The sequence below is a fragment of the Polistes fuscatus genome, unplaced genomic scaffold, assembly GCF_010416935.1.
Source record: "Polistes fuscatus isolate 324 unplaced genomic scaffold, CU_Pfus_HIC Scaffold4, whole genome shotgun sequence".
NCBI classification, from domain to species: Eukaryota; Metazoa; Arthropoda; class Insecta; order Hymenoptera; family Vespidae; genus Polistes; species Polistes fuscatus.
The window spans coordinates 1839311-1867030 of NW_025113118.1; the positions used below are offsets into that span (position 1 = coordinate 1839311).

General features: G+C 30.6%; 1 protein-coding gene across 2 annotated transcripts in view; it reads right to left on the bottom strand.

The window, feature by feature from the left end:
* Positions 1–1116: 1116 nt before the first annotated feature.
* LOC122520842 (head-specific guanylate cyclase) overlaps positions 1117–27720 on the bottom strand; it is a 38510-nt gene continuing 11906 nt past the window's right edge. For both annotated transcript variants that reach the window (XM_043641149.1, XM_043641148.1), the window contains 10 exons: positions 19181–19251; positions 18897–18979; positions 7312–7657; positions 5392–5758; positions 4686–4865; positions 4147–4285; positions 3667–3833; positions 2384–2527; positions 1758–1912; positions 1117–1633 (listed from right to left, as the gene is read on the bottom strand). In XM_043641149.1, the coding sequence (XP_043497084.1) occupies positions 1438–1633; positions 1758–1912; positions 2384–2527; positions 3667–3833; positions 4147–4285; positions 4686–4865; positions 5392–5758; positions 7312–7657; positions 18897–18979; positions 19181–19251 (1848 nt within the window). In that variant the 3' untranslated portion in view covers positions 1117–1437. The remainder of the gene's footprint in view (positions 1634–1757; positions 1913–2383; positions 2528–3666; positions 3834–4146; positions 4286–4685; positions 4866–5391; positions 5759–7311; positions 7658–18896; positions 18980–19180; positions 19252–27720) is intronic.

The following is a 27720-nucleotide window of genomic DNA, read 5'->3' on the forward strand; positions in this document are numbered from 1 at the left end:
TTCCAATTTTTGTGGAGATATATCAAAGATTTTGAATATGTTTATTAATAAGATTTTTAATCAATATATATATATATCTGTTTCAGGCCAAAGACCTTAATTAATTTACGTGTGAATAAAAAATTGATCATTCAATACCAAAAATTCCATATTATTTAGATGGAAAACTTACATCGCTCTGCGGCAAATGTTAAAATTGAGATAGAGACTTGAAACTTGGGGGATATAATTATTTATTTATTTATTTCGAACCATATGAGCATAAAAATGGGAGCATAAAAATTGAAAAGTACCCAAAATATGGACTATCCTAATGTATTTATATGCAAGTGTAAATATACAGATGTTAAAGGAGGTACTTTTTTTTTACTGTTTTTGATTTTTCAGCATTACGACGGTACTATAAGCTATCGATGGAATTCTCGGCATTGTAATCTTTCTATTTCTTTTCACGGTACTATGTCTTTTTTCTTCTTTTCTATTTTTTTCCTCGTTCTCTTTCTTCTTTTCATTTTCTGTTTTTCTCTTCTTTTATTTCCCCAAATTTCGATTACAAGGAGAACTAATTCATTTGGGAGAATAATGTAAGGACGTTCTTGTTTTCCCCCACGAAGAAATTCCTAGTAAATTTTTACTTTCTACTATTAGTAAGACAGTTAATATCAAGTGCAGACTCACAAACCTATTCTTTCTATCTTTAGTAAGTAATGTCGGTTGGAAGGTGGAACTTCACTGTTAAGGTTACATTTTTTTATCAGAAAGGAAAGGAAAAGTCGACCGAACAACAGTATCCGGTGGTCTTTCCGACAAATAATTTGTTATTTAATTATTAAATTAAGATACAAATCTATATTAAATTATCAGAAATTACAAAAAAATCTCATTTTTTTATTGACTTGGATAAAAAAATTTTATGATTCCTCGGTTCTATCTAAACGTTATTATTACTTAAGATAATTTCAATTATTTTTCCCTCTTTCGATTTTTTCAAAATTTATTTAATATATATACTTAATATATAGCATTATTCTGTTAATAAAGAATTTACACATTATAATAATTCGATTAGGATAATAAGGAGCAGTAGAAGTGGTAGATTAACAAAACAACTTAGTATTTAATTCGTCATAGAGTTTACTTGTTGTATTGTTCATAAGTATATAATCATTTTTTCAACCTAAAACTCTGCGTATAAATAGTATCGACATAGGATTTTTCATTGGACTTTTGTACCGTTGTCGTACCTGAAGCCCGACATCGGTATAGCACCTTCGCGCTTATCTTTCTGATTAAAGTCGATTAATTTGTCATTTATTTATTTCTCGATTTTTTTTTCGAAAGAAATCATTAGAAAAGTTCATAGAGAGAAGAGGCTAGCTGATGCGTGTGTCATCTCGTAAGATTCCTTTCTTTTTCTTTGTCCTTTTAAAAAGATTTTTATGTGTCATTGCAAATTCCAAGTTCTTTAATCGCAGCTTGGATATGAGCATTCAAAGATTCTCTTGCATCAATGTCACTATGTTGGTAACCGTTCAGAAAATAACAGGTCCCTGGTGTGTTTGCTGGCATTTCTTTCGGTAAATTATTCTTGGTCCGCGGTTCCAAAATGAATCCTGATGTTTTAATTAAGTGTCTACAATAAAATAATGTCATCTTTAAAAATATCATAAATGAAATTACCTATTTAAATTTGATACATTTATATTTCAAAAAATGCACTGAGGTAAAAAAGAAATACTTTTCCTCGTTATACATACAAATACGTTGTAGGACTGACATTAACTCTCAATGGCTCGCTCGTGGATTCAAATTTGTTAGCCAGCGTTACATTGTGCCCGAAGAGACAATACCTAGGCATTTTTTTACCAACTACACCAGCCAAAACCATTCCGGTATGAATACCAATACGCATCTGAAAAATATTAAATTATAATAATGTTCCGAAGTAAGTTATACGAGTGATTTCATGAATATCAGAAGAGTTATAGTTCGATGTGAAAAGAGAACGTGCAAGAAAAGTAAAAAAATCCGCAAAGATTCCTTTAAAAGTTAATTTTAATGAAGGAATCTTTTCACTTTGCTGTACGTATCGTAGTGGTTGTTTGTTATCAACAAGAACAATGGATGCTTTTTTGATGGGAAAAGTTTTAATAGTCTTCGAGAAGGAAATAATAAACAATGGTAAGATAATATTGTTAAGTAAATTAGTAATAATAAGTAATATTATTGATTTCTATACGTATCAGCATTATTATTATACATAGTAAGTTTTATATTCAATTTTGTTAGCGAAACGAGTAATTGATTACACGATTATTTTCTTTCATGCGTATATTATAGAAATCGAATTGATAATTCTTCGATAATTAAACGTAATTATTACCTTGATAGGTTTTCCTTCGTGCGTTAAGTGTTGAGTACACGTTTGTATCATTTTTAAGCCCATCCAAGCAATTTGTTGTGCATGAGTGTTTGTATTTCGATGTAAACCACACGCCACGCAATAAGCATCGCCTATTGTTTCTACCTGATACCCAAATGAGTTAAAAATTATACTTTTTATACATATAGACCGTTTTTAAGACGGTGCCGTAAATGACGGCTATAGCCGTTCGATTTGTGGCGATATATAGGCAAATAACGGTTACAGCCCTCGAGAGTTTTCATAGAAAATAAACAATTAAAATAAAAATGTGTTTCTGAGCACGATCGTTAAATTAAAAGTGTACGACAACGTGTTAAATATTAGGTGTTATAAGTATATTGCAATTATTAGGTTGGTGCATATGAAATGTCGGATTTTTCTTACATATGAACGTTTGTCCTTCCTGTTATTCTTTTATTTTTGGCATAACTTCGTTTATAGTAGTACTTTCGACAGCCAGAGTCACATTTCAACAAAACAGATTTTCTCAAAAATGTTTGATTTTTTAATTTTTTTTAAATTTTATAAGGATATGAATTCAACCGATATTCGTGTAATTTTTTAATATGAGTATAAACTTGGTAATAATGCTGCAAAATCTGCACGCAATATAAATCAGGCGTCTGAGAAGAATACTAGTAACGATCGAAAAGTGCATCGTTGGTTTGAAAAACTTCGGTCTCGTGAATTTTCCCTTTAAAACGAACCGCGTCTAAGACCCAAAACGTCCGTGAAAAACGGTATTTAGAAACGAATTCAACTTTATCTACAAGGGAACTTCCTACCAGAATGAAAATTGATCATACAACAATATTGCGACACCTTTCTGAAACTGACAAGTTGAAAAAAATGGATAAGTGGATACCGCACTTACTAACCAAGCGAAATAAGCTGGATCGATCTATAGAATAGACCTATCTTATTCATCGGATCTTTCGTTAACTAACTTTCATTTTTTTAAACCTTTACAACAATTTTTACGTGCTAAACAATGTAAAAATGAAGACAGTCTGAAAAAGTCCATATCAGAGTTTATTGATTCTAAAGATCAGAATTTCTTCAAGACCGACATCTGTGCATTATAATCTCGTTGGGAAAAATATATTGAAGTGAATGGAGCGTTTTTTGATTAAATAAACAGCTTTTGAAAAAAGATATGCAGTTTTAAATATTCACTTAAAAATCCGACATTTCATACGCACCAACCTAATATTAACGAGCAATTACAAATGCTAACACACCTTGTATACGTCCAATTGCCCACAAAATATATCAAATTGTTCGTAAAGATTTTGAAGCATATTGACAACCATCATTGGAGTTGCTGTCGAACAAATAGCCGTGAATCCAACAATATCGCTGAAAAGCATCGTCACGTTCGAATACATTTTTGCTTCGATCGTTTCACCTACAGAAGAAAAGTGGAATTTCTAATTATCTTATTTGAAAAAAGATCTTATTCTCTTTATGTCGTTACTATCAGTCCTTAAAATGGCTCCCTGACTTATCGTAAATCGATAACGAAATGCACTTATATTTTTTTCACATACTTTTTAATTCAGACAATTTATGATTTTTCGAATGAATAACTTTAAAATACTAAAAATAATTTATGTGCAATTATTGATTTGTGATATGTTGCAATTATTGTTAAAACAAGTTCATTTTCATTTGTAGTTCTGAAGTTACAGGACTCTACATTACCAATGTCCGTGACTTACCTAACCATAGACGTTTCGCTATATCTGGTGGAAATATAAGATGAAGTAGACTAACGTTCTTTTCTCTTTCAGCATCGACCGCTCTATTAGCTTCCTCTATAGAGCTTTTCAGTTTATCCATGCGTCTTCTCAAGCCATCCTATAAGCAAATACGTTCATGTCTTTAATTTATCCAACACAGTATCTTCTTACTAACATTCAACGTTAGAGATACATGAGCCATATCATATCTCATGTTAATTTACTATACACATTTGATGACTTTATATATATACTACTTGTCAGTAAATACAGATGCACGAGCCATTAAAATGGCTTCATGAAAGAGTACATAAGATTAAGGAGTATGTAACTATATTGATTTACTTCCTTTCACATTTCACGGTGCATTATTGCTCGAAAAAGTACATAAACTTATTTTCTTAGGATTTCTTAATGTCTTAATATTGAGCGTGGAATGGATATTATTCTTTTTACGAACACGTTTCAACGTGCAGTAAAATTTTATTTGTTGACAAAATAAAGACGTGACTTGTTACCTGAGCTCTCGCTTGCTCGCCCACTAAGATAACGTCTCTCGTCGCATCGTGCAGTGGTATATCAGAAATAAAAAGACCTCTTCCTGTGAGACCATCTAATCCATTAAGGAACGGTGAACTCACGAATAAAATTGAATCTGATTCCGGACAGTGAACCATTTGGCCCTTCATTTCCAAACCCTAAAAATAGAATTCAAAGTAAATTATCGGCCGATTATTATCTTTGTTTCATTCTTTAGCTTGTCGAGATTTATAATAATCATACAGTAAGATCTGGTGCAATTAGTACAGATACTCGAATCGATTAAGGATATATTCTAACTATTCGAATTGCGGTTTGGAATTACAAGATTGTACAGGGTGATATTGTCTGCAGAATAACGTATGTGGTATAAATAGGACTATCCATGATATCCACCTTGATGTTGTAGTATAAATTTATCAAGCGTTCTATGTTAATAAATTTCGTGCAATTTTCACAAGCTTCTCTATTTTACAAGTTTAGTACTACGGATTTTTCTTGTTTATTAACGACTCGTATTAACGCTTTTTATCTGACAATTATAAAACACTTAAACAATAATAAATTGTAAAAATAAAGAGAAATATTATGTTAAAGTCGTATTTTATCCGTATTATATGAAGTATTATTAACGATGGACGGAACAAAGTAAAAGTTTTGTAAACTCATAGGAGAATTTTATACCTCAGCAGGATATTTCTCAGCACCGTGTGGCCTTTGTAACGTTAGAACAAATGGCGTGTTCGCGCGCTTCAGAATCTCTTGAAAGGTCAAAGTAATCCCGTGTGGTCGAGTGAACGCAAAGTACGTCGATATTTCCCTTCCAAGGCGATCCAAATAATGACCAAAGATTTTCATAAAGCCGACACCCAGCTGGACAAACTCGAAGTTTCTATCGACGACGAAGTGCCATGGGAAAGCTTTGCAAAAGCTTGCCACCCCCAAGCGGAGGTCCCTGGCCTCGGTGGAGAGTGGACGGAAATAGTCTGGCGTGACTACGTCGGAATCGTCGTCGATTCGATCACTATACCGTTCTGGAGTGATGCGATATCTGAAAGATAACTCGACCGTTAGCAAATCTTATATATTGCTCTTTAAAAGCTATTTCGATCCGACTATAAGAACTTGTATCTTTTTGACAGTAACTCTACCATAGAAAATTTCTTCAAAGGGAAAGTATGAAAGAAAGAGAGAGAAAGAAGGAAAGAAAGAAAGAGAAAGAGAGGGAGAGAGAGAGAGAGAGAGATAGTACAGACAAAACATAGATACATCTATCTGTTAAAAATCAATGCTTTCACTGTGTCATCTTTTTCGTAAAAATATTCTTATTCTTACTCGCAAGAAAATATAATTTTAAGATTAAATTAAACGATCGAAAACGATAGTATGTGAATTTACCAACATTGACTGTTACTTTATCAGCTATACGTGATGCTCGTCAATAAGTTTATTACTAGTACTTACATATCTAATTATTAACTGTACTTCCGGGAACTATAATTTCCACGAATTCATATTTGATCTCGCATTTCATATTCTACACACTCGTTCGGTAATGAAACTTACTAGATAATGTTATAATCGATAACGTACTTTCAATGCTATAGAAATAACAAATAATGTGCTGATATATTCGATTTATATTACACAAATTAAAATCATAATAGAATAGAGAACTTAGTCTTTTTTCTACAAAAATTATTCTTTCTATATTTAATTGTCATCTTCGAAAGAAAAGGGAATTTAATCTATGTTATAGAGAAATCGTTTAAACTTCAATAGCGAATACGTAGTACATACTTAAAGGTGCAGGGGCAACTTTTTTATTTAATCTGTTCAAATATTTTCTGTTAAATATTTGCGACACACCATCGATTAATATTTATTTATTGGGAAATTAGTATAAACAAGATAAAACAATTGGTATTGTCATTAAATTTTAAAAGCCTTTCCATCACCTCTGCGAATTATATTCCCTAGACAAATTTCAGTGGTATCAGTATACGATTGACTCGACAAATGTATTGATTCTTTGCAACTATCCAGGTTGTTATAACTACGGTGAAAATATCTAAAATATCTTGAAAATATGTAAGAATATAGAGAGATAGAAATTTTACAATTTTTCTTGTTTCGAGAGGTTTTCGATTAAGAATTTGATGCAAATGTTATGCTATATATTACTTATCTATAAATGTATGTATGCTTTCTTTGACTATTATTTAAAGAATTATATTATTCTTCAAGTAGCATAAAAAAATTGTCTTTTTATGCTAGTTTTTCCGAGTAGTAAGATGATGTAATATCTTAACCAAATATAGAAAATACAAAAATTATAATACTGGAAAGATCTTCACGATCCTGAATGTAAAAAAATATTTTTAATTAAATATAAAATGGATAGGATACCGGGAACCAGAAACTTCGGTTAAATTAATGAACCGAAAAGTTACAAACTGGAACGTATAATGTTGTGTGAATTAAAGTCTAAAAAAAATAATGTATTTATTCTTTTATGAGGAGAGAAATGAATATTGAGGGGTTGACTCATATTTTTCGCTTAACAGATTAAATGAATCGTATCGAAGGATTAATGATAATTACCTAAAAAATTTGGAATTATAAGGATCTGGCAATATGTACACATCAGCTTTGTCATTATAAAACTGTCTGGCGATGCCCTTGAGGCTGCCAACGAGAAGATAGGCGACGGACGGGTAATCGGTTGTGAAATGTAACTCCAATGCTTCCGGTGTCGCGATGCACACGAACTCAGCCTCGTTATCCGAGCCGGACTGATGTTGAACGACGTCGTTGACGCCGTCGAGAGTTGTCAGGAAAGCTGTCAGATCGTTCCCAAGGCATCGAAAAGCCCGCCTAAGAAGGCCGACGCATGCGGTATTGATCAATTCTTGTCCTAGATCATCGAGAAATGCTTCTACGTCGACTTCTGAAAAATAAAAACAAAATTACTTTGTCAATATTTTAGCTCTTCTCTTATATCTTGAAAGCAGTCATTTAGAGTTTACATCATAGATTATATATACAGGTAACCCTCCTACAACACGGCATTCTATAACACGGTTTCACTATAACATGATTCATAAATTGCGAAAACCTTTGTTCAACACTTTATACTTTTACAACACTGGATAACATGATTTTGTTTAATATATTCAAAAATCAAATTACCTTAAAATAATGACGTGAAGGAAAAATAAAATCTAGGTCTCATATAACACGGTTTTACACAACACGACATTTTCTAGGAATCTATCAACCGTTATAGGAGGGTTACTAGTATATGTATATATATGTAAACGACAATTAGTACTTTATTTAAAACGACGAAAGTATATTTGAAATTGAAATCCTTCGTCAATTGTCTTGCACGTAAAAAAATGTATACAATTATTTATTATCATTCCAACAACTGTATCTGTGAGTAGAATTTAATTTACATATAAATACTGCCTATCGATATTAAAAGAAAGCTATACACTAATCGATTCATATGGTAATATAAGATCCGCTATCAGATAGTCTCAGAATAAAGAGAAAATGTCGATTCCGAAGCCGTTTCCGAATACCCAAGAAACCAACTTACTATTCTTATTTTAACCTAACAGGATTCTTAAATTCACAAGAGTAAAATACATTTAGATTTAATATTGAATACCTATTGGTTGTATTTGTTAGAAAGCTAACGTTTATTGTGAAAATAAGTATGAGATGTATCTTTTTTATCCAGAAGTCGTCCAGTAAGTTTTCAGAAAAAGAAAGAAAGAAAGATGGAAAGAAGAAAAGAGAGTTATCTCTCTCTCTTTTCCTTTCTTTCTTTTTCTATCTTCTTCTATCGAAAAATCTCTCATCATTCTTTACCCTTTTTAAGGCCAGTACTTGCAGATCCCTCATAAGATTCCGAAAATAGATGCGACCAAAGTCTTTTAACCGATGGCTTCCTTACTATATTATTTTACATTACACTCGCGCGAGAAAACTCGATAATCGATAACGGCCGAGGTAATACGTGGTAACATGCATCACAGACAACCATCCATCTGGAATATCTCGCGATGAGAACTCCTCAAATCGTGCGGTAAAATTTCCACGAAATTTTTCCTCTTTCTATTTGTTTTTCTCTTTCCTTTATCCTTTCTTTCTTTCTTTCGTTTCTCTTCATTTCTAATTTGATGAGCATACTACATATATAAAATTGTATTTGACAAAAGAGAAATCATTTTATTCGATATCAGCCGTACCATCAGCTGTTATAATAAGATCGTATAAAAAAAGAGACAAAACAAAAAGAGCGTTTATGAGCATTTGTAAAAATTTACTCTATGTTTTCCTACCTTTAGAGATTTTATCACAATCGCAATGCTGCTATCAGATCTGTATCCTTTTCAGATAGCAATTATGACGAAAGAATCTCGTTGTAAATTCGCAAATCCAGCCGTCAAAAGAGAGATACACTTTCAATATTTACCGTATGTTATTGCAAGAATCGGTACATTTAACTAGAATTTCCAAACTGATATCCAATTTAATCGACAAATCATCGAAGAAATTCACATAGGTACAGATTATATTTGTCTTTGTTATTGAAATATTCATTCTACATCTATTTTTGTGATAAATACGACAAATATCAAAGTTACGGAATGTGAGAGATCGAATATGAACAATAATCTCGCACAAAAATATTAAAGTTAAATTAAAGACAAATAAAATGTATACCATCCAACAAATGTTTTAATCTCTCTCTCTCTCTCTCCTTTTCCTTTTCTAATAATATATTTCAAAGTATGCATATACATACATACGTAGGCATATATGTAAATTTAAAATATCAGTTCGAGCATAGCAGCAAATTCAGATTTCGAGCTCACGTTTTTCTTATTATTATGTAAATTAAAATCAGTATGTCATCTCTATCACGCTTTATATTCTTTGTAGCAGTATATGTGAATGCTGTAACGATATTATCTTAGATTTATCGTTTCAGTTAGTCAGATTTAGGGAAAAAAAACCATATTGCAAAAGCAATCCGCGCTTGCTGGGAAATTTCGTATGAGTGAATACGAATCTATCGCATTAGCGAATATTCATAATTCGAGATTTCATTTTGGGATTATATCCTTATGTTTGCAAAACAATACTGGAAATCATTCGAAACCGTACCTACATGGATAAACATACGTCCTCGATAAAAAAAAATAAAAGTAGGATTAAAGTTTTAGGAACATGCGTCACGTCGTAACAGAAAGTTCCATTTCTGCTCGAGAAATTACTCGAAGTGCTTCCGCAGTACGAACTACTTGTTCTCGTCGTGTTTACAAATATCAGCTGATCACGACACCGTGAATAACGGAGAAATATTGCTAGCGAGAAATCTCGAGGACAGTGCTTACGAAAGATGATTCATGTTTAAAAATCTCTTCCTTGATCGTAATTTGACAAAACCAATGAACAAGAAGAAAACTTCTTTTTACAAATAACAATTCTTTTCTTTTCTTTTTTTTAAATTAATCTTAATAATCTTAATAATGAATATTTTTCATTGGTACATGTATGATTTTTATATTGATTATCTTTATATTGGCAGTATAATTGTTTAAGTAAAAGCATTCTATCTTTTAATTTACATAGGCGTTAATAAAATGTGAGAATAAAATAATCTTAATCTTATATTTTGTTACGTCCGAGGTCGTTTTCTTTTTTTTCTACCTGCTACGCTTAATATTTTTCTCGCCGAAGGCTTATATCAGGTAATCCGATATAATTTAATTATCAAAATTGAAGAAATAGATTACCAACATTTCCCAGGTACATGCGGTATTGTTTACGAGTAAAAGGTACGCATAATTTTAAGTAAACATCCTGGAGATTTCGTATTTGTTATCTTTGAAATTGAATATTTTTTTTCGTATTTGTTCTTAAGAAATATAACTATCTCATCTATAGGCTTAAACTTATAGAAATTCGTGAATTCGAAGTCGTCTGGACTTTATCCCTAGAAGGTACACTCTTTGTTAATTCTTTAAACCAATGAACCTTGTAGGCGTCAATGTAACTATCCAATAAGGAACTAACAATAAGTTTTATATCCTGCAAACTGATTCGATACAACGAAGTAACTGGTCTAAGAAGTGGGAGTAGGAATAAGTCTATTAAGAAGATCTGGAAGAAAGTACAATCATCTCTCTTTCTCATTGTTATTCATATTTATCTGTAATTTATATATATTTATTCATTTATTTATTTATTAAAAAAATAATCCGTAAAAAGTAATCCGATATTTCTGTTTCATCTAGTAAGTCTGTATTAGTTAATAAGTATGTATTCAGTTTTCAATATTTAGTCTGCATTCAATTAAGTAATAAGTCCGTATTCAGTTTCAATAATAAGTCTGATTTCTGTTTTCGTTTATAAGTCTGTATTCTGCTTTAATTAATAAGTCCGTATTTTGTTCTGTAAAATCAGTGAAACATTTATAAGATTGATCGGTGACATAAAAGAATAAATTTGAAGATAAACGAATTTGAGAGTTAGTAAAGTATTATTATTACTCGCGACTAGAATTATTCTATTTGCGTTGATCGAAGGAGAGCCAGAGGCCTATCCTACCATCAGTAGAAAAACGTAAGCATCTTATTCTAATTCCTTATTATCTATCTATCTCTAGTAATAGAATCTCAATAGATTGCATTCTTTAACTACCCTCTATCCTTTCAGTTTTCACATCCAAATCTTATCACTCGCCAAGCCACCCACAATTCTTTAAGTCATTCCCTAGTAAAGGCTTAACTACTTGACTGAAAATTGACCATATCTTCTATTACTCCACAGGACGTAACAATTTCCTTATTTATTATTCATTCTATATTCATAATTATATAACCAGAATTAATATATAATAATAACATCTTTATAATTGTTTAAACAAATGTACATTTGTTCATAAATTACATAACTATTGACATACTTTGAACATACGTAAAATAATTTCTTTTTTATGTTTTTGAATACAAATTTCGAGCAGAAGGCCATCACTGACAATGATTCGAAATGTTTAAACAGTTACATAAACGTTGAGACATAGTGAGATTAAAATAATTGTAAACTTAAATTCTTTTTAATATATGAATATTATTCTCGTAGTCATTTTCGAAAAGTTACAAAACCAAAAATCAACAAAATAAATTTAACTGACTTTGACAGTAAAAAAATGGTCAGTCTAACGAGGAATTCTGAAGAAGACGGCAGCTCGGTGTCGTCACTAGGCCGAGGTATAAACAAAACATTTATCGGTGACTTCTGTTTTTTCCAGTGTCTTTCGTCATATTCTGACGTGAAAATTTTGATAAGTGTTATCGATGAATAAAATTTTAATAAATATTCATTTAAATTAGAGTCTCAAAATTCATTGTAAGTAACATCTAACCGATGACCGCTGACCATAAACATTTTAATCGTAATTAGTTATTATCAATTCTTTAATCAATATCATATTTTTATTTCTTTTGTATTTTCTCCCTAATACACCTTGTATGCTATATTCACAATTTCACATAATATCAGCCATCGGTCTTGCTACGTTAGATTACTATTATAGTTCCTGACCTCTTTGGTAGTATTGAACAGTGTGAGAAAATGTTAGTAAAGAAATGACTGGACCTGTAAAAGAGAAAATAAAGAAGACAATTTTATATAATATTCTCTTAATTTTCATTACAAAATAATAAATACTTGATATTGTGATCATCAATAATAGTTGATTTACTTTTTAGAAAATCTAATCATAAAAATTTTTTCTATATTTTTTATTGCAACGTGACAGCAAGTAAATTTTCTTCGGAAATTATTTTTGATTTATTGTATGCGTATTTACTAGGTTAGTCTTACAGTCTTCTCTTTTCACCAATTCAATTCATTTAATTAATAGTACAATTAATTAATGAAAATTTTGTTCTTCCTGTTTTGTTCGCGTTAGTAGTGGCGAAATTGAGATGATTGATTTTATCTAGAAAAGCATATAATGTGATTTTACTTATATTAGTTTATCTAATTGCAATTTATTTCCACAAATCGATACTTTGATACTTGCAATAAATGAACAAAAAGACAAACCTTTTCGTAATGGATAGATTCTAGCATTCAAGTAGAGCTTCAAACCACAATTTTTTAATTAGAACAGTCAACTTAATATAAAAAGTTGTTCGAGATTTTGCATTTGATTTAACCGTTAGGGTCCTCAAAAAGACAAGAGAAAAATAAAATAATTTATTATTATACGTGACACAACAAATTTATTAATATTTACTCTTTTAGTAGATCATAAATAATTTCATCCATCAGACTTTGAGCAATGTTCCGGTACGCTATGGTTCTACCTATCGGCAATACCTGTCACGCTTTCATGCAGACCTAAGTTTATTGTTGGTACCTCTGGAAATTCCGTCGGTTCGCTAAGGGTCGCTTATAAAGTATCGTACCATGTTACTAGTTTAACGAACCATTACGTTCTACTACACGAAAGATAAATTTCCTTCTTGGCCGTAATGGCGAACGTAAACGCGGACGGAAACTTAGCATCTTGGAATCAGAGATATTGACAGATTTTTTGTGGTAAACTTCTCATACTAGGATTATTACCTTACTCTCTTCCCTACTGTTCGTCAACATTAGTAGCTAATGTTGAATTCCAATTGCCAAAGACAAATCTGTGTACATTACTGTTTGCTGGATATCGAGTGACCAATCCAAATCAAGCAGCTGATTAATGGGACGCTCCTGGAGTAGTGCTTAATTGTAACCGCAGTACTTGACGGTCTAATGCAAATTAGGTTAACATACTCTCGAAGATCTCAAAGTAAAATCCACTCTCGATGGACAGATTCAACGTCAATTTTCGATATCCGTTCTTTGATCGCATCTATCTACTTTTACCCACTCGTCCATCTCTCTAGTCTTCTTTTTTTCTCTCTCGCTTTCTCATTCAACCTCCCGAAATCAGATCGTACGAAAAGATTCGTTCGTGCAAGGTTTCCTTGCAAGAGGAATGGTTTTTATAAAATTCTTTCAAAACGATTTCCAAGTTTCGATCGATGATGATCTACGAGCGAGGACTCTAGCATTATATCACATTAACTCGTACTGACATAAATTTATGCATGAATTTAACAATTTTGAGTACAAATCGATGCAATATATTTAAATTGAAATAATTTAAAACGTCCAGTTAAAGTGAGATGTATTTTGAGATGACACGAAAATGAAATTATCTGCAGCGAATGTCCGATGTTATATACAATATTTAAAATAATAATATTTTATAACGAATAATAGGAAATGAGATTATATGTTTGGAAATTTCCTCTCATGTATGAGAGATCAAGTAGAAACGTATTGAATACTATATAATTCTAATTTTGTATTGAATTGGAAAACAAGATTGATTTAAAATTAATTTTATTTTAGGAATAAACGAATTATTGCACCATTGTTTTGATTTAATATAATAATATAGTCGAAAAATAGTATGGCAAAAGTGAAATAAAGTAAAATAAATATATATATCTATTTCTAGAGATATATCCGTATTGTATATATATCCAAATAGATTTTAATTAATTCGAGTAACCTTTTCCTTACTAGAATCTAATTTAACGTAAAGTCACGAATCACAGACACTTCAAATTCTCTTCAACGATCTTCAAGGAACAGGAGATATCACAGATTTCTATCTTCTAGCTTTAACCTCGTAAAGTTTAAGCAAGTTTTCCTGAGAAATCATTCACGATGAATTTCAGATCTTTATGATAGCGAGATTTATAATGTTTGTTAGTTGTTAGAAAATCCATACAATTGACATTATTCTTGGATGGCGCCGATAATGTCGTTAACGTTGTTCCGAATAGGAATCGAAATGTATAGCATTTCAAGAGTTATCTTACTATTTATATTGGATATCGTATTTCCGTGAACATCAAATTTCTGATATGTGAATCCGTTATAAGGCAATGAAACTAACAAAAATGATTATTGCGGATAATAAACACATGAAATGGATTTGTTTTTCTCTTCGTTGACGTTATTCATTTTGATACCGATAATCCTCGATTGTAAATCTCAGTTAGATTCAAGCTAGGAATTTGGAAGAATTGTCTATAGAATCTTATTGTATAATTGTAAATATTAATAAACTAAAGGAGAAGTTTATATGTAAAAGAATCAATCGATTGTTCGAAACATTTGCGAAAACATAAAAAAATATCTTTTTATCATAATTTTGTTAAATGTAATTTATCTCATCACTCAACGATTATCAGCTGACGATTCACGTTTGCTTCTAAAATGTATCATAGTTCTCATAAGAGCTATCTTATCATCAAAAGGTTTACATAGAATTATCAGAGTATCGTTCATGACATAAAATAACTTGGCCATCGGGTATTTCAACGCAGCTGGCGTTATATACTCGATGATACGTATTTTCTTATTTTTATTGGAATAAAAAATCATCTCAATTATAAACGAAATGAGAAAATTACTTTCGTCGCTGTAGATCTTTTTTTATTATTCACGATTGGTTGCGCATAGTAGATTTCGCAGTTTTTCTTTATTTCGAATATCAGCGTCGACAATACGAGCTTCCAACTAGAATTCAGCAGAGACAAAGGGATTACAAGTAAAATTGCAGTTAGCGAGGTTAGTGCATGGATTCATCAAAATTCTCTCGGGTATCCACCAGGAAGAAAGAAAAGTTAAAAATAGAATGAACAATGAGCATGCATGCTTTCTCCAAGATTACAAAGAAAAGAATCATTACAGGGATCATTTTTCATGAACCATAGTGGAGTAAGTATACATCATATTTCGAGAAAATAAATGATATATGTGCGACAAGGATCAAGCAAAACAACTTTATAAAGATCACAATCTTACATCGTTGGAATGAATGTTCGATGTTACACAGTGACAGTTCAGTATCGATATCGATGTTCATTTCTTTTCAACTTTTCTTTTCGTTCTCTTGAATTTACGAAAAAGAATGATTGATGTTAACTACTCGATTCGAGAAATTTACAAAGGATTATTGTTAAGGTACCGAATGCAATTTATCAATATAAAAGAGGGAAAGACAAAGAGTGAAAATTTCAATATTTTATCATTGATTAAATTCATTACATTTGGTTAAATTTTGTTGAAACAATATACCTTCTCTTCCCTACTAAATCAATAATCTCTTACCAGTTACGCGGATAAATTATTATCCTTGGTGTACCGCTTCGACCGTGAATGTCTTGAATGCAATTTCTTTAGATCAAACCTTACTATATATCTCAATCAATCTTTCAAAGCGTGGATTATCGTCGAACCTTGTATTTTAATTGCGCGAAATTCTTTTTGTTCTTCGATTTTACGATATCGATTATCTATGTATATTATAATTTTAAATTTTCCCTGTCTTTCTCTTTTCTTTTATTCTTCTAATATTTCTACGAAATTTGTATTCTTGAGAAATACTAAATTGTTGGCATATAGGGTATTTCTATTGATATTGACATCTTGATTTACGTCACTATTATTATCCGTTGCAACATGTTTCAGATAAAAGTTTGAATGCTTCAGAAGAGGATATGTTCTGGCGTTAGCCTTTTTTTCATATACGGACTCGTAAAGGTCATACGAAAATACACATTTTTTTTATGGTATCGTAATTTTTAATTCACAAATCGATCATTTCGGAATTCTTTATAAAAAAGAATGTATAATGCGTTTCAAGAGTCAGTTAACCAAATTGGAAAATAATAAAATTATTTTTTATCAAGTATTTGGCCTATATTTTTCTTAAGTACGTTTAATACTATATAACTGAAGATTCATATTTTGAAATAAAATACAAAATATCGTAATTCAATTAATAAACTAATACTACAATACCTTAAATACAAATATTTACTTATCTAGAAATGCATCTAAATTATAGGTTAAGGATTCGCATATAATCAATCTACCCAGGAGACTGTATAAAAAACATCGTAATGACTTTCTCCTGGAACAGTAAAATTTGACTCCCAAAAATTCTTAATACAAATACTTTAGAATACCCTATTTATTAGACAGTATTATAGATGTCAATTTACAATCATTGTATTTATTATTTACATTTTACATGATTTCTAATAGAAAGATGCAAAGAAATTTTCCTTTTTTGTATGATAAGGATTATCCACAAAGATGCAATTTTTATTCAGCCAGTTTAAGTAGTCTTCAGGGACTGTCTTTGAATCTCATATAACCCGATTTATATATATGTAGCTTAAATCCAACTGAATCTTTAGATTCGTTCGTAATATCGAATATAAATCCTGTAAAAAGCAAGAAATCAGTAAGGACGAGATATAACCTCGTACTTTTTAACGATTACGAGATCTCGGTCAAAGTATACGACGATCGTTACTTTGTTTTCTTGTTACTTTTTTTCTTTCTCATTTTTGTTATAAACTCCCGTAATAAGCTTGATGACCACAAAGATATATGATTTCTTCGTTTTGTATTACTTATATGCAGCGACACGAATATAAAAATATAAAGAGAGAAGAAAAAAGAAAAAAATAATGGCTTACATGTATACCAAAGACTAAAAAGTTACCCTAGAGGCAGCCTTTATGGCATTGAATCGTTTCGAAGGGGAACGACCGACGAAAAATCGACTAGAAACGGAGACAAACTAAAGGAGAGACATAAAAAAGTAGACAAACGTCGAAAGATATAAAAGAAAGGAAAGACTTTTTAGACAGTTAGCTTTGAAATCCTTTTTTTGTCAGTACTTAAATTGTTTTACACAAAGTACACTTAAAGTCTCTTACAAAAAATAATATTTTTTGTCTTACAACTGTATTATAATTCTTAACAAACAAAAAATGAAAAACGCATAAAGCTCCCGTTTTAGATGAGAGTTATTGTTTTTAAATTTTACATCAATTTAAATTCCACGACTTAAAATATACTGAAACTTTATATTCCAGAGATATATTGTAAAAGAAAATCATATTGTTATTTTACAGATTTATAGATGACGTTAGAGGAAAATGTATTATGTGCTAATACTTTTGTTTCAGAACTAGTATATCTTTTGTTTACTCTTAATTAATCTTGAATGTTTGTTTTCGAAAGAGTTCTTTTCTTGTGGATATTTTTCTAAGAAAGAAAATGAAATAACATGAGAGTTATTAATAGAAAGGTAAATAATATTTCGATGAAAGCGAATAAATTTCATTTCTTTCATGAAATCATGATCACTTTTCTATTTTGTGAGCCACTAAAAAGCTGTGTTAAAAAACGGTATCGAGGATAATGAAAACAATTTAGTTTTGGACTAGAAGGTGAGACTCCGAGAGAAACAGGATACACGATGAAAGGGTTTATATCTCGTAATAGATGGAAACGTCCAACCTAATTAGCCCTTCTCGCTTATAGTAAACGAACCTCGAAGATTTTTACGCAATTCTATCCAAAAATATAGCATTCCCAGTTAGTTCAAAACTTTGGACGTCGAAGTGAATCGAATCGATAGTGTTAATGAATTGGAGATGAATTGACGTGGTTAGAACATTATTCCATCACTGAGGTGGATCGTTATCAGTATGATTAGTGTTTAATTAAATGCCTATACTCTATTCATTCAATCGGTGTTATTGATCAAAAACATTTTATTTTGCTTGGATTTTTTTCAAGTATTGTAATTGATAGTTACAGCGTAGTATATAATTGATATAGAATATTGTTCATAAATTTATTAATTTTAAGGAAGGTTTCTAATATAATATAGTTAGAATATAATAGAGAATAGTATAGTTAATGATTTTTGAAAACACTTATTGATAATTTTACTTTACGAATTTGAATATTTCAAAGGTAATGAATTGAGTTGATATTAACGTTACTTTTCGTGGAATGTGAAGCCGGAAAAGTTTTATTATAACTTTATATGTCTTTTCACGGAAGAACATCTACGGCATATGGCTTCAGAAAGAAAGAAATAAATAAAAGTCTAACGAAAGGTAACAATTTTATATTCTTGATTTTATTAGGACTTTTGAATAATATGAAATGTTTTATTTGATTTTCCTCAACGATGTTTTTAACATTTTATATATTAACATACAATAAAGACTTACCACAGTTGTAATTTAATGTTTCATATATATCTTCCAATAAGTTGTAGTTTTCCTCCGTGTCCACATTGTAAAGTAGTTTATCTCTGAAACAAGAACGGAGATCGTGCTTTTTTGAAAATGCATTTTTACGAATAAAATAACGATATTTTCATGCGCTTCAAGTTGATATGAATATTATGTAAAACTTATGAAAATAAACGAAGAAAAGCTAATATTGTAACTTGAGGAAGCATGAAGACTAGAGAAAAATTATTGTTGAAACAAGATAAGAAGAAAATACCTACAGGGATGTAGAGATCGGAAGAGACACTTCGTTTTTCAAAAGGGCTTCCAAAGCTATTGCAACCACATCGTTCTGTAAAAGAGTAAATTGAATATTATTTTATATATAATTGGTATAGTATTTTTTAAAAAAGTATTTTATTATCAACATTCATTTATATTATAACATTATTGTATTTATTTAATTATGAATACATAAATTATAATTTAAGGTATACGTAATAATAATATACCTATAAAGTGCACTTTTTCTTCGACAGGTAAAATACGATTTATCCACTCAACAATCTTTTAAAAACTTTACAAGAGTTTGTCTTTCTTTAAAGATTTTCTTTATTGCGATTACTGAATTCCGTCATTCTTTTCACGGAAATCGTATTTATGAAATTTCGAAGCAATAACTTAAAAGTTTAATGATTCATCTTCGATAAACGAGCATGTTTGACGTTTGAAAGCATCGTAGATTTTCAGAAAATTCGGTTAACGCTCAATATCCCCTACAAATTTTATCTCTCGCGAAAGAATTATTGTTTTTTTCCACGTCGTATTAGAATTCTTTACAAATCACGATTTCATTGAAAACGATCAATACTTTACTCATGATATTTCAAATCCCTATTAAAATTTTTCAAATCTACTGGGATTAAATAATTTCCTGTTCTGATTGGTTTGATTAAATTACATCGAATTGTCCTGCCACTCGAATGGAATTGTTTCATCGATGAGAATCGAGTTACGACGGACATGATTGAAACGACGAAGTTTAATATTAAGAGAACATCTGTATCTCCATCGTGTTAGTTGCAAAAGAATTTATTTAAGTGTGTCATGCGTTGTCAGTGAATAAGAAATAGATTTCTTTCTATTCTTTTTGAAAATAGATTTTAATTTAATCACTTTATCTAATTATTTTCATATTAAATCATAATTTCTTATAGGTCTTAAATTTGATATCCATCCTATTGATTATATGACGAATTTAATATACTTTAAATAGAAAGTATTTTATAGACTATGTTAATATGCAATTCTTCATATTTTAATGATCAACTAAATTGCTATATCATTTAATTAGAATTGGATTCGAAATGCGTGGATTAATAGTAACTTGGTTTATTATTGCAAAGATTATTGATTTAATCGTAGTATGTTTGTACAGATAAGAAATAAATATTATATGTAACTGTTAATCTTATACAATCGGCTTATATAACGATTATGAAGAAGACACGAAGAAAAGAAGCGTGTTATCGCTTGAATCACTATTTGATTGGTGGGATCAGTAAAATTGTGAATGATGGAATAAATCTGTAAGAGTTTTAGGTAGTCGATAAAAAGTATTCGGTTTGTAATCACACGCTTTAAGAGGTTCGATTGAGATCTATATATTGGTTTAGATAATCCACTGAAAATTTACCTTCGGTACCTTTCAGTTTGTCCCCCTCAACTCTATTCAATGGAGTTTTCTTCGGGCTTTAATGGTAAATATCGTGGAAATATTTACGATGCTTACATTTTCGAAGGTCTAATATTTAACATAAGATGTTGAGGTTTTTTGAGATTAGTTCGAACTTTGAAAAGAAGCTTTCATTATTTGGTGGTCATAAGTTTAAAAGGCTCTTCAAGTTTTCCAGATTTTTCAGACCATTATAATTGAATACTTCGTAGTTATAACTTTTAGTGATTATTGGGTTTATTAAAATTAAATCTATATAAGATATGTTATATAAGCATTTATATATGTACGAGTTTATATTATTATACTTTAATATCTATATGGGTTGAGTAAATATTTGAAGTAAATACAAAAGAAACATAAAAAAGTTTTTCAAATCTCAGGAAAAAAGTAAAAAATCCTGGTGTTATAATCTGAGAGCGTCGAATAATTGCAAGTCAGCAATTGTAATCGCTTTGTTTCGTTAGCAAACGTAACAATAGTTCTAAAGAGTACGAGTCACGAGCACTCAGAAAGCATTAAGTTAACGTTTTTTATAAAAGAAAAAGTAAAAAATAATAATAGCATTCGTTATATTGAGTTCGTAAAATATTTGGTTTGTTTCTATGCCCACCGCCGCGTTGAATTTGGCAAAGTCAAAGACGTTTACTTGAATTCAATGTCTCGATAGTTCTGTTCCAATTGGTGGCCAAAATCGATAGAGGTGCCGTTGAAAAGAGAGGACAAGAGGGAAAGAGAGAGTAGGAGAGTTATGGAAGGTCATTCAAACTACTAGTCCAAAGGAAACGCAAATGTTTATAGAATATTAATGGTGTATTTCGAATCTTGAAGATGGTAAATCAAAAGGTTGATAATTAATCAAATATATTTTTTCATTAATTTATCAATTTTATTTTTAATATATTTGATATAATTTGATATAATTATATATATGTGATTTTTAATAATAAAAAGTTTATTAAATTTAATTAGTTCTTAGCAAACGTACCTATTATATTTTCCTTATTCATTTCCAATCCCGTTTATTGCGAGAAGCAAAAGAATATAATAAGGAATGAATATTTTTCTTGTTGATAAATGATTAGATGTTAATAAAATATCTTATTTAATGTATAATTAGCAGTATGGCGTATGAAGAAGTTTTCGAATTAATCAAGTACGACATGGTAAGTGTATTACTTTTTTTTTTTAATACGCTCGACAATTTTATGGAAGAAGTTATAATCTTTATAATACACAATTTTCCTCCTCTTCATAACTTGAAGTTCATTCGTGCTGGTTAGTCATTCTGTTAAATTTTTTTCCTAACAGTTAAGCGACCTCAAGACTTTCTGCATCGTTCAAAACTCACTTTACTCTTCGAGCATGACATGAGATTTTATAAACTTTCTTTCAGTCTATATATTTTTTTCGATTAGCATTCTTATCTTAAGCCGATTAAATCTTTCTCTCTAATATATTTATATATTCTTTATATAAAATACACATAAATATTTCGAATATGTACTAGTATTATCAAGAGCCTTCTGTTTATATTTCAAATTCTTTTTGAAATTTCGAAACATCTCTCAAGATAACAAGTTTTGATTGAACACATCTAAGAACAATTTTCCGTTTCTCTTCTAGTTTGGTCGATTCATTCCTTTTACCGGTATTTCAAAATAGATAGCATTATTTCATGAAGTAGACGTATACGTGATCAATTTTTGTTGATTTGTCTAAATAACGAAGTTTCGAGTTCAACCCGTTCGATTCGTGAGAATACCAGCGAAGACAAAACCTCAAGCTGATAGTCCAAAAACAGAAATAACGAAGTTGCAGTTTCGTAATATGTAACACATCCTTGCCAAGTTTACAGTAAATTATTTTAATAATGTTAGTTGCTACTTGAGTTTCATATTTTTAAATTCCTAAGATGTATTCTACGCAGATTTCTCCAACATGGAGTCCTTTGGTGATTATGATAAGCTGATGATGAGGAAAATAAAGGATTAAATTAACCCTCTATGGGCCAGTGTTACTTTCAGGTAACATGATAATTTTTCGGCATATGGTGAGATACCGGTGTCTTTGTTCGGTACTACGTTATTTATTTATCGTAAATAATGCCGTTGACTATGTGATATCGAGCCGACCTCACTTGAGAGGGATGCTGGTCGAAGGGTTCGTTGAACAGATACCTCTCGAGTAATTTATGGGTTTGTTAGCCAGTTATGTTTTCAAGAACGTGTTATAAGGTCTCTTCCGCATCTTTGAATACAAATGTCGCGATCCAACATAGTATTGAAAACTTATGCTATACGATTCATTACCACCGTTGCATAATTCCGCAACAGCATTCTACCAAATAATTTTAGTTTTTTTAACGAAATGGCTCATACATTTTAATTGTATAATGTCTCCTAGACAACTAATACCAATATTTACTAGTACCATCAACCTGAAATAACAAAATAAATGTTATGCAAGCTGTCTGCAGTAGAAGCAAGTGAAACCTTTTTTTCCAATTGATATTATTATTTGTGTTTCTGTCGGTGTTTACCGAATAAAAAATTATGTATATAATAGTTCTGAGTTTGAATATCAATAACAACTTATCTTTTTGTATTTCAAAAATCATTTAATTACTTTTTTTTTATGATACAGTTCTGTTATTTTGAAGTAACAATGGTCTATAAGAGACATTTCTGTATATTTAGGATAAAGCTTGTGTGTTTCTTCAAATGTCAGAACAAGTTGAGGAATTTGTTGCAGCGAACAATTCCTGACCATGTTTATTAGTTTTATTGCGGAAGAGCTATAAAGATACCAGAGAGATAGATTTTTATGGAAAAAATATATGATATTTACTTAGTTTAATCCGGTCGTGATTCTTTTGATAAAACTCATTCTGTAAGCCCCAGAAATCAATATAAATTATTGACATTTAAAACTGACATTGCATTTTGTTTATGTCAGGAGCACAAAGGAATCCGTAAGAAAAGAGAGTGTTCTGTTTTTATCAATGTAGATAAACAATTACATAATTTATTATATAATTATATAAAAATATAAAAAGAAGACCAAATACAGTACTTCCAATACAAAACGTGCGAAAAGATAAAGTAGTACATTGGTAAATATTTTTCGAACAACAGAAGACACTGCAAAAATCCCGGGTGTAAAGGAATTTCGAAAATGAAATGTTCAAAATGCAATGTATATTTACGTTTAACGCCAGATGAAAAATACTTCGTAGAATTTCACGTTAAGTTTTTCTACGCAGAAGTGGAAACATTATGGGCCGTTATTACCTGAAAGTAACACGGTGAATTTATTGTAATAAAATTGTTTAAACCGGAAAATTTTTGTTTTATTTGCATATATATGTCTATAATTGTTGATTTTCAGTTGCAATTATTTTTTTTTATTTATAAGAAAAATTCGGCCCATAGAAGGTTAAAATAAGAAATAAAACACGTGGATGAACCAATTGAAAGTATAATACTTTATTGGCTCGTCAAAGAAAAGCCTTACGGCTTAAAAACTCTGTTTGTTAAGGGGTTATATCCAGTTAGAATTTTCAAAAAATCGATTCTTTTTTGTATTTCTAGAATGTACATATATTTAAGCATATTCTCTGAAAATTTCTAGTTGATCCGGGAAATATTCTTCACTCCATGTAAGCTGCAAACAAAAATTTTTAATTAGATGTAAACGTCTCTTTGAAACTTTAAACGCGTTTTTCTCGAAACAATGTTTTCAAAGTCGGTGAGCAAGATTTCTCCGAAATGGCTCGACTGATCGGTTTCGAATTTTTACACAATCTTCTTAGATATATTCCTCAGGTATTGAATGGAGGAATAAGATTTAAAAAAATTATTACTATTTTTTTTTAACAATTTGGAGCGAAAATTTCAGTCAAAAACGAAACATTTTTTTTCAAATAGACGCCATTTTGTCAAAAATCCAAATTTTTATTATTTCTTCGTTCTAATTCTTGTACATATTCATCTATCGACTAAAGAAAATTGTTAGACTTTTTCATTTTACATAATCCAAACCAGAGATATCGTGCTCACCGCCGGACACCTTTTTCTGGAGGACCTCCAGAAGATCGCCTACAGGAGCAGTACAATTTTTTTTTTGAAATCGAACAACGAGGTTTTAAAATTTAAGAAATTTGCTATATGTACATGTTTTTTATATAAATATTAAATAAAAGGTCTTTCCAAAAAAAATTCATAAAAAAACCTGTTTTTTGCGCTCGCAACTGGGTATAACCCCTTAATTCGGATATAACCAGAGATTGGACGTGTATCTCACCTCTTTCTCGTCTATAGAAGTGTAAAGAGTGCTTATACACTTCGTTTATTTTACTTTTCGTCGGATTTGTAATAATATAAAGGATAGTTGTACTTCGCTTGCCTTGTTAGTTCTTAATCGGTTTTTCGTTTGTTCTTTGTCGTCTAACAAGAAGCTGTGTCTTCATAGTCGTAAAGTGGAAGAATAGAAAGTGTTTTTGTTAGCGGGCCCAGCTGGGCATGCGTAGTGGGGGTATGAATAGTGGGGGACGCGAACATTAGCGCTTCGAAACTCCCTACAGGGCTAAGACATGAACTTCTATAGAATTAAGGCGCGCACTTCAAATACGTGTTTAAAGTTTACGATCGTTTCGATCGTACATAAGATTTTTCTATATAATGGGATATTTTTTTCCTACTTTTTTACGACAATACGTTCGATTTTCAATGAATCGAAAAGATATAAAAAAGGTAAGAAGAAACCTGCACGGTAATAACGTGGAATGCGAAGAGCAATTCGTTCGATTCGCTTTTATTACTATCTTTCGATGACAGATACAATAGCATCAAACTCGTTCTTCTTCCTTTCCTTTTTCTCGCGAGAAACGTACTTAACAGCTGGTCATTTATCATAGAAAGGATAGTGAATTATTAACGCTTCGTTGCTGATCTTATCGTATAGTTCAGAAGTAAGATAGTTTGTTAAATACCACTTAACAATATTAATATTTTTATATAAAACAAAAGTTCATTGTTTTCAATAGTAAATTTAAAAAATATTTAATGTTACTTGTTCTCCATTTTCTTATAATATATGATCTTTCAATAGAACTATAATTATATCAATATTCTCATTTAAAAAAGAAAATTCATTGTTTTCTAATAGTAAATTTAAGAAGTAAATAATTTCACTTCTTAAATCTTATATAATATATGATTTTATAATTGTGTCGAGAAAATATTTACCCAATATGTAATAGAAAAGGTAGTGTGTATTTTGATTTTTTTTCAAAATAATAGTAAACGAAATATTGATACAAGCATAGCCGAGATCTATTTCAGATTTTCTCGAGTTGATACACAATAGGTGAATATTACTTTACAGAAATCTATCTGGGGATAGATCTTTCTATCCTAAAGCGAACACGCATTCGCTCAGCAATTCCTTATACAAACTGTAGAAAAAGAGTCGAATTGCGAAAAGGATAAAAGGAATTCACAAAGAAAGAAAAGTGAATCTTTACGACCATTTCTAAGAAGATAGAGCATTTGTCTTCGTTGTTTCATCTTATTTGAAACTCTTTTCACGACACAGTGTAATCGATTTACTTTTTAATTTGTAAAGAAATTTGAACGAAATAGTATGAATTTGAGAATATTGAAACGAGGGACAAAATGGTTTATGGCTATTCGCTTGGCGTTCTCCAGCCTTACACATAATACTTACCTACCTATCTACCTACCGAGAAATTCAATGAATTTCGTTGAAACGTTCGACAGGTGGGAAGTACAGATGCTTCTCAGACATTTTTATGCATCACTGGATAGCATCGACTATTGTATTCCATCCGAACGGTATGAATGAAGCATACGAGATACACCATCTCATTTCACTTGGGGTTAACTTGAATATCAAACTTATTTGCGAATCCTGAAACTTTTGAGTTTTAATAAATCCCTATAAGTATTCCTTGTGGAAAAAAAGGATCGATAACTGAATTGTATTTTATATTTACTTTATTCGATGATAATGAGATTAATTAATTTACAAGTTGTTTCGTAGATTTCAAAATGAAGTTATTGAACGTATTGAGGTTGAGTTCTTTCTCGATTGATTGTATTTTTCATAATGTACTTTTGCACTTACTCATCCTAACGCGATAAACTCGGAAAAATCTATCGTTATTTTTGTAGGATTTCAATAAGAAAAGAAGAGAGAGAGAGAGAGAGAGAGAGAGAAAGAGAGAGAGAGAGGGGGAAGAATTGTAAAAGTACTGGAAATAAGAGTGCAGGAGGGATTGTGATAAAGAAAGAGGAAGATTATGTACGATTTGAGTAAATAAATCGAAGAAAGAAATGGAAGAGAATTTTTACGAGATAGCGTTCTCCTGTTTACGGCTTACGTTTGAATTTAACGGGAAATGCATTACGACTTTCACGATTAGCTCGGGCTGCAGAGAAGCAGTGTTAAAGCGACGGAAATATCGATCGGTACGTAACATTACCTACGTTCGTGTACCTCGCTCATTCGCACATAAGCTCATGCATGCATACACAGATATACATAAGCTGTATACATACATACATCGTGCCATTTCCGGTATGCATTTGTAGGAATGGCAATACGGAATTAACATGTATGTTGATGTCCATTGCGTTCTCTTATATGAAACTTACGGTTTTCGAATTGTTGCGATTTCTTCTTCCTCTTTCTAACAATTAAAAGGCAGATATAAAGATTCAAGACATTCATTTAATACTTTAATCTTGTTAACGAGCTATGAAGAAGTTGAAATTAATAAGAGAGTTGAATGAAAGAAATGATAGTGAAATAATAGAAAAGAAAAAAGAATATTAGAAATCTCTCTGTGAGAATTGATAAGAAAAATTAGTAGTTTTGATACGAGAAAAAAAGTCATTTTGCTATTGATAATAATCTAAAAATCCATTTAAACTTCTCTTTTTTTCTTTCCCTTTAATCCTTTGAATTCATCGGGACTTACGGTGTGTTTATCCACCGTTCACATGACTTTCTACAATTTTTATTTTGTATTGCTGTTTCTAGACGGAATGAGGAATGTTC